This window comes from Peromyscus maniculatus, chromosome 21, assembly GCF_049852395.1.
Source record: "Peromyscus maniculatus bairdii isolate BWxNUB_F1_BW_parent chromosome 21, HU_Pman_BW_mat_3.1, whole genome shotgun sequence".
NCBI classification, from domain to species: Eukaryota; Metazoa; Chordata; class Mammalia; order Rodentia; family Cricetidae; genus Peromyscus; species Peromyscus maniculatus.
The window spans coordinates 6,377,282-6,395,689 of NC_134872.1; the positions used below are offsets into that span (position 1 = coordinate 6,377,282).

At 56.0% G+C, this 18,408-nt stretch overlaps 1 protein-coding gene across 5 annotated transcripts in view; it reads left to right on the plus strand.

The window, feature by feature from the left end:
* The window catches only part of Ppard (peroxisome proliferator activated receptor delta), a 75,537-nt gene extending 58,074 nt beyond the window's left edge, over window positions 1–17,463 (plus strand). For all 5 annotated transcript variants that reach the window (XM_006983116.4, XM_076558365.1, XM_076558364.1 and 2 more), the window contains 6 exons: window positions 1,086–1,292; window positions 11,731–11,885; window positions 12,656–12,794; window positions 14,015–14,217; window positions 14,325–14,775; window positions 15,470–17,463. In XM_006983116.4, coding sequence (XP_006983178.1) covers window positions 1,166–1,292; window positions 11,731–11,885; window positions 12,656–12,794; window positions 14,015–14,217; window positions 14,325–14,775; window positions 15,470–15,717 — 1,323 coding nt within the window. In that variant the 5' untranslated portion in view covers window positions 1,086–1,165 and the 3' untranslated portion in view covers window positions 15,718–17,463. The remainder of the gene's footprint in view (window positions 1–1,085; window positions 1,293–11,730; window positions 11,886–12,655; window positions 12,795–14,014; window positions 14,218–14,324; window positions 14,776–15,469) is intronic.
* Window positions 17,464–18,408: the final 945 nt, after the last annotated feature.

An 18,408-nucleotide genomic window follows, 5' to 3' on the forward strand; every position in this document is an offset into this window, starting at 1 on the left:
CAGGTAGAGATGGCGCAGCCGAGGGTCAGCATATCCTGCCAGCCTGCCCCGAGAGCCGGATGACAGTGCGAGAAGTGTAGACCTGGAGGTGGTGGCTCACACCTCTATCCCAGCACTTGGAAGGCAGGAGGGTCAGCAGTTAGAGGTCAGCTCTGGCTGCATAGCCAGTTCAGTCCATCCTGGGCTTTGTAAAGCCCTGTCTCAAAAAAGTCAGAAAGCTCTTCAGGGACTGAGGAGGGCGCTGGAGCAGCACTGCCATGTGGTGGTGGCCGTCAGTGTGCCGGTGCCCACCCCCTCCCCCATGTCCACCCTCCTCCCCCTGTGCCCACCCCCTCCCCCGTGCCCACCCCCTCCCCCCTGTGCCTACCACCCCCCTCCCCCGTGCTCACCCCCTCCCCCGTGTCTGCCACCCTCCCCCGTGCCCACCCCCTCCCCCGTGCCCGCCCCCTCCCCCGTGTCTGCCACCCTCCTCCGTGCCCACCCCCTGTGCCCACCACCACCCTCCCCCGTGCCCACCACCCTCCCCCGTGCCCACCACCCTCCCCCGTGCCCACCCCCTCCCCCGTGCCCACCACCCTCCCCCGTGCCCACCCCCCTCCCCCGTGCCCACCACCCTCCCCCCGTGCCCACCACCCTCTCTCTCCCCTGTGCCCACCACCCCCTCTCTCCCCTGTGCCCACCACCCCCTCTCTCCCCTGTGCCCACCACCCCCTCTCTCTCCTGTGCCCACCACCCCCTCTCTCCCCTGTGCCCACCACCCCCTCTCTCCCCTGTGCCCACCACCCCCTCTCTCCCCTGTGCCCACCCCCCTCCCCTGTGCCCACCCCCCTCCCCCCTGTGCCCACCACCCTCCCCTGTGCCCACCACCCCCTCTCTCCCCTGTGCCCACCACCCCCTCTCTCCCCTGTGCCCACCACCCTCCCCTGTGCCCACCCCCCTCCCCCCTGTGCCCACCACCCCCTCTCCCCTGTGCCCACCACCCCCTCTCTCCCCTGTGCCCACCACCCCCTCTCTCCCCCATGCCCACCACCCTCCCCCTATGCCCACCACCCTCTCTCCTGACCTCTTCTTCTCCCCTTGCCCAGGCGGTCCATCTGCGCTCAGACCCAGATGGTGCCAGAGCTATGACCAGGCCTGCAGGCGCCACGCCGAGTGGGGGTCAGCCATGGAGCAGCCACAGGAGGAGGCCCCTGAGGCCCGGGAAGAGGAGAAAGAGAAAGTGGCCACGACTGAGGCAGCCCCAGAGCTCAACGGGGGACCAGAGCACGTGCTTCCTTCCGGCAGCTGCACAGGTGCGGAGGAGGCTGGGCCAGAGCAGGGCGGGTGGAGGGCGGGTGGAGGTCCAGGTTGCTGTGAACCCCGGGGGGGGGGGGTACTGAGGAGTGGAGTGACAGTGACTGATGCCGGAGTCCAGGGTCCCACCATGTCAGTCACCGGCTGGTGAACCCCCGGGAAATCGCACCCCTTCTGGAAACAGACAGGAATGGCAGGTCAGGTGGATGTGGGCTCTTCTGGAGATGGGAGTGTGTGTGTAGGACATGTCATCATCTTGTCACTGCCAGCCATCGAGTGAGTGCCGCTGACCCCTGCTGACCCCCACAGACACACCTCCCCAGGCAATATCTGGTAGCAGGCTTTGGTGAAGGGATTGAACCCAGAGCTTGGTGCATGCTAGGCGGGCACTCTGCCCCCGGGCTGCATCCTGGTCCTGACTGCACCGGAACGGGAGGCATGCCTGTCTGCACTTGTTGTAAATGTCTGCACTTGTTGTAAATGTCTGCACTTGTTGTAAATTACTGCACTTGTTGTAAGCCACCTAACCCAGGAGGCCTGGTACTAAGTCTCGCTCCTCCATGCCTGAGCGGAAACGCCAAGGGGTTTGAATGAGTGACTGTGTCTTGGGTCACTTTTGCACATCAGGTTTCAGTTGGCTTTTTCCACTTGCTGGGTCATTTCGCTGACTCTCTGTTGGTGGCAGTGGTGACGCTCTTCTCTGGTGGCCAGCACAGCCCTGACATCTGCCTCATCCTCAAGGCACCACGTCCAGCTTACACTGTGTCCCCCGGCCCCGGCTTCCCCTGCTTGCTCAGACCCCTCCACTGCCCCACTGCCCCCCCTCCCCGCATCCTCTCCTCTGGGTGTCTTGGGCCAGTGCATCTGACGACCCCAGGTTCTGCCCTCAGAGAGCCCCGTTCGTAGTCAGGAGGGATGGGCTCCCTAAGACATGGCTTCCTGCTGGTTTCAGCTGGACAGGCCACTCCGGGGGGATGGGCTCTGGTCTCCGGTGTCTGCAAGTGACAGTGGCACCATGCGGTGACAGGGCTGTGGGGTCGGACAGGCTCTTGCCTGGACCTGCAACCAAGAAGGGATCGAATCCTCGAACGACATCACCTGAAACACGCAAAGCAAGGTTTTTCCTCTTTCAAGCTCCGAGTGGGTGGGCTGGGAGGCGCTGTCGGTCCTGCTGGTCTCCCCACAGCCTCAGAGCGACCCCAGCGGATGTGGTGTGATGTGAGGGTCCAGAGGAGCCTGAGTTCGAGGTGGTGGCTGTGCTGGCTCCAGAGAGCCAAGCGTTCTCAGGAGAGAAGATGGTTGCCGGGAGTCAGAGTTCACTCAGTGCCCTCACAGGCTGCTTCTAACTCAGGGAAGGACCAGAGGGGGTCAGGTGTGGTGCTGCTCCCTAGTAATCCCAGCACCCAGGAGGAAGAGACAGGAGGATCTCTGGGAGTTCAGGGCCAGCTTGGCCTACGGAGTGAGCTACGGGCCAGCCAGGGCTACACAGAGAGACCCTGGAGAGAGAGGAGGGCCGGCAGGAAGACAGACATGAAGACAGACAGACAGACAGAGACCCTGGAGAGAGAGGAGGGCAGGCAGACAGACAGACAGACAAGAAGACAGACAGACAAACAGAGACCCTTGAGAGAGTATGTGCTAGAGAAGAAGGGCCAGAGGGAAGGAGACACCCTGGGGACAGTGTGCCAGGTGTCAGGAAGGTGCTGAAGACCAGTTTTGAACAGGGAGGAGAAGGGCACTGGATCTGGCCTGGCCGCTTGCCCTGGCAACTTTGTCCCCATATCTGGGTCTGGGCAGGAAGTGTCGGGTCCTGGGATTTCGCACACACCTCACAGGAGTGACTGCCCACCGCAAGGGTTGTAATGTTCACGTGCCAGGCAAAGTGCAGTGGCTGCAGCGGGGCCAGGTGACATGGGGACAGGTGTGGTGGGAACACCTGGAGCAGCACCGACCGTGGGGACTCACAGGCACCATATCTGATCCCGGTCTTTGATAAATGACGGAGGCAGTCGAGGCGGCTGGGCACCTGAACTGGTGGCAGCCGTCTCCACTGGCCTCGGAGACGAGCCCTAGCCGAGAAGTCAGACCAGCGAAGCAGCTGTGAGCAGCAGAAAACAGTGTTTCCCGGGTGGGCGGCGACCAGACAGTAACTCAGATGTCGCCATCTGTCGCTAAGTGGAAGGGGCTGGTGGCCTGAGCAGGCGCCTCCAGGGGCCAGTGGTGACGGAATGGGGCAGGTTTGTGTGCCTTTAGCCCTGCGGTTCTGCTCTGGGAATGTCCCGGGTGCCTGTCCACTCCGGGAGCACCGAGGTGACCCGGTCGTCTATTTACGCACACTCATAGGAACAGAGGTGGGGTGTCACCTCTGTGGGAAACCCCTTAGGTAAGCCTGCCAGCATCTCAGGAGAACTCTGCAGTCCCTAAACAGGATGAAGTAAGCCTGGTGGCTTAGTGGCGCACGCCTTTAGTCCCAGCACTCGGGAGGCAGAGGCAGGCGGGTCTCTGTGAGTTCGAGGCCAGCCTGGGCTACAGAGCAAGTTCCAGGACAAACAGAGAAACCCTGTCTTAGAAAACAAAAACAAACCCCCCAAAAAAAAAAAAAAAAAAAAAAAAGGATAAAATAGGAGCCAGTGAAATGGTTCAGTGAGTGGATAAAGGTGCTTGTTCCCAAGCCGGCTGGTCTGAGATCAGTTCCCTGGAACCCACAGAATGGAAGGAGAGAACCAACTCCTCTAAGATGTCCTCTGACTTCCACATGTGCACGCATGCACGCACGCACGCACGCACGCACGCACGCGTGCACACCCACACACCCACGCACGCATGCACGCATGCACGTACACACACACACACACACACACACACACACACACACGCGCGCGCGCGCGCAATATAAATTTTTTAAGGATAAAGTAGAGACCAGCTGCCCAAGCCCAAAGACCTGGGTTCGACCCTGTGGAAGGAGAGGACTAGCTGACATCTGTCCCCTTCCCTGCACATGCGCACCATGGCACACGCATCCCCCGACACACGGGTCACATACCTAGTGATAAATAATAAGAGGGTTTGTTCGAATTTTTTGTTTGTTTTTTGAGACCAGGCCTTCTACATAGCCCTGGCTGTCCTGGATCTCACTCTGTAGACCAGGCTGGCCTCAAACTCAGAGATCCCCCGACCTCTACTTCCAGAGTGCTGGGATTAAAGGGGTTCACCACCACTGCCTGCCCCCCCCAAAAAAAAGTTTCTAAGGGTCAGGTAGAGCCAGGCCTGGTGGCTCACACCTGTAATCCCAGCACTGGGGAGCTGGAGCAGGAGAATCACAAGTTCCAGGCCAGCCTGTTTCAGCAAAAACCCCGAAAACCTTATGTATCATAGAAGATGCCAGACCGTGCAGACCAAAGGGCTAAAGGGGTTGGGTGAGAATCCTGAGTGGGGTGGGGAGCGTCCTTCCTAAGACACAGCCTGCCCTGCGTGCGCGTCTTCCTCAGCAACCGTGCGTGACTTTCCTACCTTAAAAAACTCAGCCCAAAGTTAAAAGAGGTCAGTTGACCAGGCGTGGGGGAGCGCGCCTTTATTCCAGCAGGAGGCAGCAGCAGACGGAGCTCTGTGAGCTCAGGACAGCCGGGTCTGCATAGTGAGGCCCTGTCGGGAGGGCGCTTACAGCAGAGCAGGGGCCCCAGGGGGCCCTGCAGGCTGTGACTGTCACCTCGGCCCCTGTTGTCAGTCTCCTCACGGGCCTGCTACACCTCTCGGTTCCTGCTGGTCCCGTCTTGTGCCCTTAAGTCTGTGGCTTTTGCCTCAGAGGCCCTTTGGGGACCCTGCAGGAACCCTGAAACTGAGGGAAGGCGGCATGGCTCCAACCCCTGCGCTGTGCTCATACTCAGTTTCCTAGTCTGAGTCGGCACCTGTCACCGTCCTGGCCCCATGAGGCAGGCAGTCCTGCTCACACGAGCGAGCACACGGCAACAAGGAAGTACATGGCCAGGGCCACCCCACCCCCGGAAGCTGGTGGTCACACCCCACCCCTGCTGCCCCCCCATGCTTCATGGCAGCCCACGCACAAGAGGAACGGGGAGGTGAAGCTGCTCTCCTCTTGCCTGCGTTCCTGTCCTTGGCAGCACTTGGTGAGTGTTCAGGGCCAGGCTGCACGCCAGAGCGGGCCAGGCAGTGGTGGGCAGGCTGAAGACCAGCCCAGAGGAGCCCAAAGTCCAGGCAAATGGGATAACAATCAAGAAATGGCCCAGCTAGCGGGGTGAGGTGGCTCACTCCTTTAATCCCACAAGAGAGAGACCGACCTGGGTTCCAGGACAGCCAGGGCTACACAGAGAAACCCCAACTCAAAACCAAACCAACAACAACAATAGAAGAGTGGGGTGGTGGTGGCGCACACCTTTAATCCCAGCACTCGGGAGGCAGGCGGATCTCTGTGAGTTCGAGGCCAGCCTGGTGTACAGAGCGAGATCCAGGACAGCCACCAAAACTACATAGAGAAACCCTGTCTCGAAACAAACAAACAAACAAATAAAAAACCCTAGAAGAACCCAGCCTCAGGTTCTCTTAGAACACACGCTGATGTGAGAGCTCTGATAGACTGGCAGCAAGTAAGTAGCCACGCTGGCCCGTGTGCATGCCACCTCATGGATGTGACCGCAGCATGCGCCCAGCCCCGGAGGCGAGATACGCAGGAGAGCCTTCCACCCACCCCGTGAGAACAGGGGATAAGTCAATAGTGTGTGTTTGCGGAGCTTGGACTCAGACGGCCAGGCCGGTACCCACACGGGGTTTCCACGGAATGACCTCACGTCATCCTCGGTGGTGATCTTGCTAGGTTGTTTTTCATAATAATACTACTGTTTAAGGAACATTCCCGTGGGTTGCAGTAAAATACACAGCTCCAGGAGCTGCATGGGTCTATTTTGATCCCCACATTTCTGCCCCCCTACTCAGGGGGTCCCAGATAGACAGAACCAATAAAGGTTTTGTTTTTGTTTCTCTGTGTGTGTGTGTGTCTCTCTCTGTCTCTCTCTGTCTCTCTCTCTCTCTGTTTCTATCCCTATCTGTCTCTCTCTGTGTCTCTGTCTGTGTGTGTGTGTGTGTGTGTGTGTGTGTGTGTGTGTGTGTGTGTGTGAAGAGTTGGCTCACACAGTTACAGGTACCCAGTCCTGACTCTGCAGGCCAGGCTACAGTCACCAGGAAGCATCTCAAGTATGGAGATGATAGAGGTGGGGTCCCCTCTTCCAGTCATTTCTCTTTTTTTTTTTTTTTTTTTTATTTTTCCATCACAGGCAATTTATTTTGTTCTATTCATTCACAGTTAATACAGAAAATACTTGGAAACATTTCCATATAATATTTGACACAGAAATCATCAAATAGAAGTATACAATGTTGACAGGAGGCAGTACATTTATAATTTATAACCCCAAATGTATTTATAAATTAGAAATGGAAAGATCTACAAATGAAATTATGAAGGTTCACCAGTCATTTAATCTGTCAGTTTCTCATTCATTTTTATGTCTTAATAATATTCTATTGTATAAATAAGCCACATTTTATTTCTCTCCAGTATTTGATAGCTATTTGAGTTGTTTTAACTTTTTTACTATTAGCAACACACTGCTGTGAACCTTCATGTACATGTTTCATAGGTGCACATTTTCAGTAGTTTGAGGATATATTCCTAAGGATAGAATTGTTGAGTAACAGAGTAACAATGTTTTGCATTTTGACCAACCACCAGACTGTTTTTGCCAAAGTGGCACACCATTTTACAATCTCACCAAATCCTTGTTTTTAAGGCTCTGATTTTTGTACAAAAGCATTCAATCATTCTGTCAGACCAAACCAGGAAAAGTAAGCTATAGTTCAGAGCTGTTCTATTCCATTTACTATGCAAAGCCATTCTTGGCGTTTGCAACTCTCAGCCCTTTTGAGTATTCTTGCAGTGTTCACCTTTTCCTCCACCCCCTTTTTTTTCTTCTTTTTTTCTGGTTTATTTCTATCTATTACAAATGTATAAAAAATCCTCCATCAACACTGCTGATAGCAGCAGAACCTTGAGAAATAAACCTTTGGTTTGCCTCAGAAAAGGAACACATATTGTACTGTAAAGTTTATAAAATTGGCGCAAAACATTGTAATAATGTTACAATACCAGTTTTAAGAGTTCAGGGACTAATGGGGAGCCGACGTGTCCAGTCATTCTCTTAAAGCCTCACCCAACAGGGCCCCTCACAGTATGAAGAGGAACTCACTAATCAGATCTCCTGATTTAAACGTTAATCACATCTTTCACATCTTTATCTTTATCTTTTTTTTTTTTTTTTTTTTTGAGACAGAGTCTCTCTATGTAGTCCTGGCTATTCTGGAACTCACTACATAAACCAGATTGACTTCAAACTCACAGACACTCACCTGCCTCTGCCTCCCGAGTGCTGGGATTAAAATCTAGACTGGCTTTTGAACGGAAGCCTGGCTGTCGTGGCTCAGCCACATCTAGCTAGATTGTAGCTTAAGTTTTCCTGCCTTGCCCGCAGTCAGGACAAATCTCTGTCACCCGCCAGTCCCACAGCCGCTCAGACCCAACCAAGTAAACACAGAGACTTATATTGCTTACAAACTGTATGGCCGTGGCAGGCTTCTTGCTAACTGTTCTTATAGCTTAAATTAATCCATTTCCATAAATCTATACCTTGCCACATGGCTCATGGCTTACCGGCATTTTCACATCTTCCTTGTCCTGGCCGGCTTCTGGCAGGTAGTGAGTCCTTCTGCCTTCCTGTTCTTTTATTTCTCCTGGCACACACAACTTTAATCCCAGTACTTGGGAGACAGAGGCAGGTGTATCTCTCTGGGTTCGAGGGCAGCCTGATCTACAGCATGAGTTCCAGGCTGACCAGGGCTACGCAGAGAAACCTGTCTAGAAAAGCAGAGAAAGAGAGAGAGACAGAGACAGAGAGAGGGAGAGAGAGGGAGAGAGAGAGAAGAGGAGCTGATGCTCAGGCCTTGGGTGTGGTGCTAGCACTTGGGGAGGGAGGGGCTGACGCAGCAGAATCAGAGCTTCAAGGCCATGGGCTGAGGAGCTGACTGACACACATGCAGGAGAACCTGAGTTCAGACACTGAGCACCCACATAAGGATCTAGGCAGGGGCCAGTGAGATGGTTCAGAAGGTGAAGGCGCTTGCTGCCAAGCTTGGCTCCCTGAGTTCAGTCCCGGGATCCACATAGTGGGAGGAGAGGACAGACTCCTGCAATTGTGCCCTCTGACCCCTGTACGTGCGTGATCTCCTCACCCACAAGATAAATAAATTAAAATGCAATTAAAAAAAATTAGAATTAGGGACTAGAGAGATGGTTGCACAGTTAAAATCACTTGTAGACCCAGACTTGGTTCCCAGCATCCCCATGGTGGCTCCTAACCATCTGTAACTCCAGTTTTGGGTAATCTAATGCCCTCTCCTGTCTTCCATAGGCACTATATGCAGGCAAAACACCCATACACATATATCTAAAAAAAAATATATATATATATATATATCTGAGGAGGGCTGGAGAGATGACTCGGAGATTAAGGGCACTGGCTGTTCTTCCAGAGGACCCAGGTTCGATTCCCAGCACCCACATGGCAGCTCCCAACTGTCTGTAACTCCTGTTCCAGAGGATCTGATGCCCTCTTCTGGATTCCACAGACACTGCATATACATGCTGTACAGATACACATGCAGGAAAAATACCCATACACATAAAATAAATAATTTAAAAAAAAATCTGGGCATGCTAGTCTGACCTATAGCCCTACTGATAGGGGTTACAGTATCACCAGTGAGGACCCTCAGGCTCACTGGTCAGTCAGCCTCACCAGGCAGTGAGCTCCAGGTTTGGTGAGAGACCATGTCTCGAAAAACACAGTGGAAAGCCAACTTGGGAGACAGAGGCAGGAGGATCTCTGTGAGTTCTGGGCCAGCTTGATCTACAAATCAAATTCTAGGACAGCCAGAGCTACACAGAGAAACCCCTTCTCAAGAAAAAAGAAAAAGAAACCACAGTGGAGAGATGGAGGAAGACAGACAGACAGGCATGCACATGTGTACACACACACACACACACACACACACACACACACACACACACACACACGTGTTCAAGGCCACCTTCAGCCACATAGTGAGTTCAAGACTAGCCACTATCTTAAAAAAGTAAGAAAGAGTCAGGCGGTGGTGGCGCACACACTCTGTAGCCCAGGCTAGCTTCGAACTCAGAGATCCGCCTGGCTCTGCCTCCCGAGTGCTGGGACAACAGGACTATTACACAGAGAAACCCTGTCTCAAAAAAACACTAGAGAGAGAGAGAGAGAGGAAGAGGGAGGGAGAGAGAGAGAGGGAGGGAGGGAGGGGGAGGGAAGGAAAAATAGAGACAAGACAAGATCCAAGTGTGCAGGCTGTGCCCACGACAGCAAGCCCAGACTTTTTTTTTTTTTTTTTGGTTTTTCGAGACAGGGTTTCTCTGTGTAGCTTTGCGCCTTTCCTGGAACTCACTTGGTAGCCCAGGCTGGCCTTGAACTCACAGAGATCCACCTGGCTCTGCCTCCCGAGTGCTGGGATTAAAGGCGTGCGCCGCCACCGCCCGGCTAAGCCCAGACTTTTGTAGCCTTGGCCTGAGTCGCTCAGGGCAGTGTTCCTTGTGAAGAAAGGTCTCAGAGAATCCCGCCACCCCTTCGATCATCACCCATCTGCTGCACCTCTGACCAGGAGGTCGTGGAGAAGACACAGACCTGGTGCCTGAGATGTGTAGTGCTTTTGGTGGGATGTCATGGTGACATGAGGACAGATCCTTAAGCCAAGCGGTCAGCCAGGAAGAAATGGAGCTGTTGCTTTTGGAAAAGCCACCCCCACACCATTTCCTTGTGCCCAATACACGTGCACACGTGCACCCACATGACGCTGTCCCTCGGGTCCTGCTTCTCTAGCCTTGTGTATCAATTATAGACAGCCTGTGGTCAGCTAAACAGGTCCCAGGCCAAGGTGGTCCGCCCATTCACCACCTGCTGAGCTGGGCCTGTTTCTCTCAGGCAGTAATTCCCCTGGACCCTCACTCACTCTGTGTACCTCGGGTAGCTGGTAGATCTGGTTACCTTGACTACTTACAGGGATCTGGAGGTCTTGGGACACGCCCCCCCCCAGCTGGAGACCACAGCAGGATAGAGATGAATAAGGGGAGATGAGAACTTGTGCCGGGTCCCTCCTGGCCCCCCATGCAGAGGACAAACTGGTGTGGAGAATGCAGACCCCCGGGAGCTCTGGAGGTTCCCATGAGTGTGGTACCCACAGCTTCTCAGCTTTGGGCTTCAGTGTGCCCTGCCCTCACACCTGACGGGTGGTGCCCACACATGAACACACAGGACCTGCCCCCATCAGATGGTGACAGACTACTAAGAAGCCCAAAACTGCTTTACACTCCAACAGCCTGCCAGAGAAGATGAGCGGTCCACTCTCCTCATCTGGGGGCCGGAGGGCATTTTCACCTTTGGAATAACAGCCATTGGGAATTAGGGTACCTGGCCATTTACAAGCTTATGTCACCTCCTCAACCTCAGCAGCCTGGAAGGCTCAGCCTCCCATTGTGTCTCTGCTGTCTGAGTCCCCTGCTGTGGCCAGAGTGGGGTCCTAGGAACAGGCCTGGTGCAGAGGAACTTGGCCTGTGAGAGGCAGGTTGAGAGGTGCTCGTCTGGGTAGGTCACATGGCTTGGATCTTTCTCTTGCTTGCTTGTCTGTCACTGTCTCTGAAGAGGAGTCTGCAGTCCCAGGAGAGAGCCCAAGCATGCTGGAGGGCGGGCAGTGCTTTGGAGCCGGGTGACAGGCCCAAGGCAGAGACTATTGTCACATCCCTAAGTCTCAAAGCAGATTCAGAAGAGCCTGTGGTTCTGACTGTCATGTGACGACGGATTCATCCCAAAGCTGCAGTCACAGCCCCCACTGTCCTGGCCAACCTTAAACTCTCAGCCCAAACCTCTGCCTGTAATAACAGGGCCAGTCAGCACCCCTGGAATCCACAGAGACAAGCACTCCTTTGTGGGGGCTGGCCGGGTGGAGATCTGCACCCCCCCCAGTTTCCGACAGACATATTCCACCCCACGGTCACCCAGGATTGCTGCTTGTTGACCCCAAAGTCCCACCAAACCCACCCCTCTCGCAGGCAAGGAGGCTGTAAGCGGCAGCTACGTTGCCTGCCATGCCCACACTCTGGGAAGACTTGGCCCACCTTCCCAGCAGAGGTGCTCATGACCCTATGCTCTGCGTGAAGACACTGGCCTCGGGAAGCTGCTGCCCAGGTCACACAGCCCTGGTTAGCTGAGCTCTGGGCTGCAGCTCCTCCTCCTCCTGCCTCTTAGGCCTGGTAGCCGACTGTTCACTTGCCGCCCTGTCCTGTATCCACAGACCTCTCCCAGAATTCCTCTCCTTCCTCCCTGCTGGACCAGCTGCAGATGGGCTGTGATGGAGCCTCGGGGGGCAGCCTCAACATGGAGTGCCGGGTGTGCGGGGACAAGGCCTCGGGCTTCCACTACGGGGTCCACGCATGTGAGGGGTGCAAGGTATGGACTGAGGAGCACAGGGTTCTGCCCGCCTCGGGAAGGCGGGCGGAGGCGGGCGGCGCTCAAAACGCCTCTAGCAAAACTTTCGGTTCCTTACAGCCCTGAGCTCTGGGTCGTTCAAACAGACACCTGCCTGCTGACCCAGCTGCCCACTCGGTCTCTGTAGGTGGCCAGATTGGGCTCCAGAAGGCAGGCAGGAGAGTGACCTTGGGCTGAGTGTCTGTTTGTATATTTGAAGTTGGTTTCCAGTGCCTCCTTTCTTTTTTATTTTTTTTTCTTTTCCAGAGACATTGTTTCTCTGTGTAGCTCTGGCTGTCCTAGAACTCATTACATAGACCAGCCTGGCCTCGAACTCACAGAGATCCACCTGCCTCTGCCTCCTGAGTGCTGGGATTAAAGTTGTGTGCCACTATACCTAGCCCTCACATTTTTTTTAAGGATACTTTTCCTTCCTTTAAAAAACAATCCCCTGGGGCTGGAGCTCTGTCTTGGTGGGCACAGGCTCCTCTTGCAGAGCACTGGGCTTTGGTTCCCAGCACCCACGCGGTAGGTGCCTGTGACTCCAGTCTCAGGAGCTCTGGCCCCCGACCCCCTTTCCGGCCTCCACGGGTACTGCACACGTGGCACACAGACACACGCAGGCAGGACACCCATGCACAGGAATAAAAATTAATCCATTAAGTTCCCCATCACCCCCAGATCTCAGCCTTTTTTTGGGGCCTGCCCTGCCTCCGCGGCAGCACGGGCCCCTCACGTCCCTGGTCCCACAGGGTTTCTTCCGCCGGACGATCCGCATGAAGCTGGAGTACGAGAAGTGTGACCGGAGCTGTAAGATCCAGAAGAAGAACCGGAACAAGTGCCAGTACTGCCGCTTCCAGAAGTGCCTGGCGCTCGGCATGTCGCACAACGGTGAGAGGCCGGCCAGGCACGGCGGGGCGGCACAGCCTAAGTCGGGGCTCCCTGCGCCGGGCACAGAGGAGGGTGTGGACGCGGCTGCTGGCTGCTGGTGTAGACGCCGGGTCTCAGAACCGCAGACCGTGAGGCCTGGGTGGTCACCGGCTCTCGGTGCCCCGGGCTCACCTGCTCCCCACACTTGAGCCTGACAGAGCATGCGAAGCCGAGGCCAGGGTTTCCTCAGTCTGTCATTGCTGAGAGTGGGCAGGAGCCAGGAAGTGGCCATGTGTGGCAGCTGCCGGGACCCAGGTGGGAATTTCTTCGTGGTTAGATACTCCCAGGAGACTGAGCCATCCTTGTCTCGGGCTTCCAAAGAACAGGGTAGCCTCCTGCTTACACCCTGTGGTGGCTGGCCACTGGAGCACACACACAGCATCCTCAGGCCATCTCTGGCTCCTCCTGAGTGGGGGTGCCAGTGGATCTGAGGCTCATCTGTAGCTGCACTGGTTCCATTGCTCGGTCACAGGGAGCCCTAGGAAGCCTCCGGCAAGTTGAACCCTTCCTTCATGCTTTTCCTGACAGAAGCCAGGGCCTGCTTCACTATTCAGACTGTAATTGTGTGTGCGCACGCACGTGTGCCAGTGTACACACATGTGTGTGGAGGCCAGAGGTCATCTCAGGTACCATCCACCTCTTTTTTGTGAACCAGTCTTTCATTAGCTGGGAGCTCCTGGAGACACCTGTTTGCCTCCTCACACCCAGCTCTTTTTCACATGAGATCTATGGCCTCCGGTCCTCAGGCTTGCCACAGAAGGACTTTACCAACTAAGTTATCACCCCAGCCCGTGGCTCTGGGTTCTGACTGCTTGTTGTGAACGCCCCTCGTTATTCTAGTAAGTTTAAGGCCCTCCACTTTTCCTGACCCACAAAGACGGTGGAAGGACAAAGTCACATGATAGGAAGGTGACACACGGGCTCAGATGCGGCCCCGGTCACCAAAGGCTGTCTTTCTAGCTGCCACGCCATGCCAGCCCCCAGCCAGGTCAGCAAAGGTTCTCGGGGAGTCAGGCCCCTGGGCTGCCTCAGCATTGCTGACTCTGGGGCCCTCACAGGCCCCAGGCCCCCAGAGGATGATGGTTCCTCTTCACCTGTGTACCTGGGGGGAAGGGGAGGAAGGAGAGGTGCCGGCCCCTGCCTGCTAACTCCTCCGTGACCAGCCCTCAACCCCGGTACAGCCATCCGCTTCGGACGGATGCCAGAGGCCGAGAAGAGGAAGCTGGTAGCCGGGCTGACGGCCAGCGAGGGGTGCCAGCACAACCCGCAGCTGGCCGACCTGAAGGCCTTCTCCAAGCACATCTACAACGCCTACCTGAAAAACTTCAACATGACCAAAAAGAAGGCCCGCAGCATCCTCACCGGCAAGTCCAGCCACAACGCAGTGAGTGCCGCTGGCCAGCCCGGGGCGCTGAGGTGGGGGTGCCGGGGACACCAGGGCGGGGTCCCCCCCCTCCCCCAGGCCTGGCTTCTGATGGGGCTGGTTTTCAGCCCTTTGTCATCCACGACATCGAGACGCTGTGGCAGGCGGAGAAGGGCCTGGTGTGGAAGCAGCTGGTGAACGGGCTGCCGCCCTACAAGGAGATCAGCGTGCACGTGTTCTACCGCTGCCAGTGCACCACGGTGGAGACGGTCCGGGAGCTCACCGAGTTCGCCAAGAGCATCCCCAACTTCAGCAGCCTCTTCCTCAACGACCAGGTGACCCTCCTCAAGTACGGCGTGCACGAGGCCATCTTCGCCATGCTGGCCTCCATCGTCAACAAGGACGGGCTGCTGGTGGCCAACGGCAGCGGCTTCGTCACCCACGAGTTCCTGCGCAGCCTCCGCAAGCCCTTCAGCGACATCATCGAGCCCAAGTTTGAGTTTGCTGTCAAGTTCAACGCACTGGAACTGGACGACAGTGACCTGGCACTTTTCATCGCCGCCATCATTCTGTGTGGAGGTGAGGGGCCGGCCGGCTCTCCCCGCAAGGGGCCGAGCCTGACCTCAGACAGTGTAGCGCGGAACACGGGTGCAGGACCAGCTGCATCTTGTTAACCAGATAGAGGTGTAGAGAAAGACAGTGACCTCGCTGGGGATGTAGCCCGGTGGTAGAAGGCTGCTCTAGCAGGCGGGAGGCCCTGCGTTCAATCCCCGGTCCTGGGGGTTCAGGGAGAGAAATACACCATGGTGTTGAAGGCTGTTATTTGTGGGTGGTGGAGAAATTTCCTTATTACTTTTGCATTTTTCTAGTCCAGAATAACACACAGGTAAGCCTGCTCACCCACAAGGGCCCGGAGCTCACTTCAGGCCCGATCCACCTAGTTTACAACTCATTTGCTCCTCACAGCAGCCTGGGCTAAGGACACTGAAGCCCAGAACCACAGAGACAGGATCTGAGTCTGGGTACCTGGTGTCCTAGCCGGGAAACACAGCCCTGTGGATCAGGAAAAACAACTGGTCAGAAAGAGAAGATGGATGGAGAGCAGGGGCGGGGACCGGAGTACCCAGGGGTGGGGCCAGCTACAGGGGGTGGGGCCAGTGACAGGGGGTGGGGCCAGTGACAGGGCGTGGCTTGGACCTGTCCTGGACAAAGAGATCCCCGAGTGGGCTGGGAGGTTCCTCTTCCCTGCCACTCAAACCCCTTGTCCCCACAGACCGGCCGGGCCTCATGAATGTGCCACAGGTGGAGGCCATCCAGGACACCATTCTGCGGGCTCTGGAGGTCCACCTGCAGGTCAACCACCCCGACAGCCCGTACCTCTTCCCCAAGCTACTGCAGAAGATGGCCGACCTGCGGCAGCTGGTCACTGAGCATGCCCAGATGATGCAGTGGCTGAAGAAGACGGAGAGCGAAACCTTGCTGCACCCCCTGCTCCAGGAAATCTACAAGGACATGTACTGAGGCCGCAGCCCAGGCCCCCCTGCGGCCTCCAGCTGGGCCCATGGGACTGTTCTGAGGACCAGCCCGCAAGCACTGGGCACAACACTCCAGACTCCCACCCTCCCTGCCCCCTGCCCATTTCTCCCCAGCCCTTCCTGTTCTCGCTGTTCCTCAGTGCCCTTCTGTAGCATCTCCCTCCAGCCTGTCCCCGTGTCTGTCCGATTCATGTCAGTGAGACGGTATGCTGTCTCTCCATCAGCCCCGAACAGGACCTCTGCCTTTGCCCACCTTCCTGGGAGCCTGCCCCTGCTCAGCCCTGCCCCTGCCCAGCCCTGCCCCTGCCCAGCCCTGCCCCTGCCCCTGCCCGGCCCTGCCTTGCCTCTGTTTCCCTCTTCAAAGACGTGAGCCATCCAAAGAAACACTAAGGTCTGAGTCCAGCTTTCCAAGAAGCTTGGCCTGGGCAGACTGCTGTCCTAGCCTGTGGTCACCTCACCATCACAGGGTTCTTCCTGCAGAGGAGAGTGGGCAAGGAACCTGGGCTGGGAGACAGGTTTCTCTTCTAGGCCGTCTCCTCAACCCAGGGACCCCTGCCCCAACTTCATTCTTCTTGCCAGTGTTCTAGGCCGTTATCAATGACGCCCCTTGTGCTGCCCTGGGGATACCCCCTCCAGATGGGGTTCCACACCCCTCCAGATGGGGTTCCACACCCCGTTGAAGAGGAGGGTAGAAGTTGGCCGGAAGGAACGGCACATTTAGTTCTGATGCCAGGACTCGGGTTCGGGTCCCGGGGTTAGAGGTCAGACAGCTCTCCCTCAGTACCCCACTGGCCCCACCCTGCAGCAGCATTCAGACTGGCAGAGCCCTGCAGGAGGAACCGGACCATAGCTGCTCTTTCCTTTACCCCAGAGACGCTGGCACACCCACCCCTGCAACTGCCTCACCGTAACCATGGCTCTGGTCACCTTTTGGTCACCGTAGGGCTCCTCACTGCCCTCCCCAAGGTGGCTGGGAGACAGCTGTGGCCCTGTCCCTAGGGTTGGTGATCCTGCCAGGTGGCCCTGCCAGCTCTCAGGCAGAGTTACCTGGGCTCCCCGGACCAGTCCCCTCTCACATTCACACATCCCAGCAGCTCTCTGGCCTTCTCTTTTTGGCCTGGCTGGTCACCAGCTCCCAGCTGCAGCCTCAAGTGGCCTGAGGCTCGCTGGGTGCTCCCATCCTCGGCCCAGCCCCCTCCAGGATCTCCTGAGACCAGGAGTTCAGCCCAGCCCAGCAGAGCCAAGGCCCATCCTGCCCAGGCCCAAAGGGAGTCAGCAGCCAGGCTCTCAGAGTAAAGCATTGGAAGCCTGGGCTTCAAGCCCTGATGTCCCGGATCCGTCTGGTCCTTTGTCCCCAGGGCCTTAACTGTTAGACTACAGCTCTGGAGGGAAGTGACTTGGAGAGGGACAGCCCAGTGAATGTTCCTGCCAATGCAGTGACCTTCTATTGCCAGATTCTCCCTGCTAGCACACTCCCTGTCCCCACCCCCACTGATCAGGTCTTGGGGTGTTCCCTGTGGGGCCCAGGCTGTGAATGGAGCTGCATTCCCTGACCCACCCTGTCCCCCACCCCCACCCAGGTCTGGTGCTGAGGATGCAGCTCCTCTCAGGGTCTGAAGTCTCCAAAACTGAAATGTATATTTTTGCTAGGAGCCCCAGCTTCCTGTGTTTTTAATATAAATAGTGTATACAGACTGACAGAACTTTAAATAAATGGGAATTAAGTATTTAAGAGCTGACTTGAAGCCGGCTGAGTTCTTCATGCTACTCTGAGGACTAAGAGACACTTCCATATCCAGGGGGCTGGCAGCATGGAGGTCAAAGGGCCTTCTGGGGCTGGTCTGGGGTCTGTTCTGGTCTTTCTGCTCTCCCTGTTCACCTCTCACTACATGGGCACCATCGATCCTGCCGAGAGTCAGGTCTGAGGTGGGGAAGAATCCACATGTTCTGAAGGAGCAGGAACATGGGGTCTCCTGGGGAAGGAAGGACCCCTAGAGACTGTGAGGCCTGGACCTTGAGTGGCATGTGGGACTTAAACCAATTGGCCATGTCCCAAGAGACCAAGACTTCCATCATTTCCTATGGAAGAAGGAGGCCATCGAGTTCTGCAGTGTGAGGTATGGTCAGGGTGTGTGTCACAGGAGAGCCTGCTGGAGTGGGTTCTCTCCTCGCACCGTGTGGGTCCTGGGGATTGGACTTACATTGTGAGGCTTGCTCCCTTTTTAAAATAATTATTTTTAACCTTTATTTTATGTGTATGTCTTAGGGTTTTATTGTTGTGAACACTATGGCAACTCTTATAAAAGAAAACATTTAATTGGGGCAGGTTTACAGTTGGCAGGTTTAGTCCATTATTGTCATGACGGGAAGCATGATGATATTGTCATGCAGGCAGACATGGTGCCGGAGAGATAGCTAGAGTTTTGGATCTGCAGGCACCAGGAATTAACTGCCACACTGGGCGTGGCTTGAGTTTCTGAAACCTCAAAGCCTATCCCCTAGTGACAGACACACCTCCTCCAACAAGGCCACACCCACTCCAAAAAGGCCACACCTCCTAATGGTGCCACTCCCTGTGTCCAAGCATTCAACACATGAGTCTATGGGGGCCAGACCTGCTCAAACCACCACAGTGTACGGGTGTTTTATCTGCATGTATGTCTGCTCGCTATTTGTA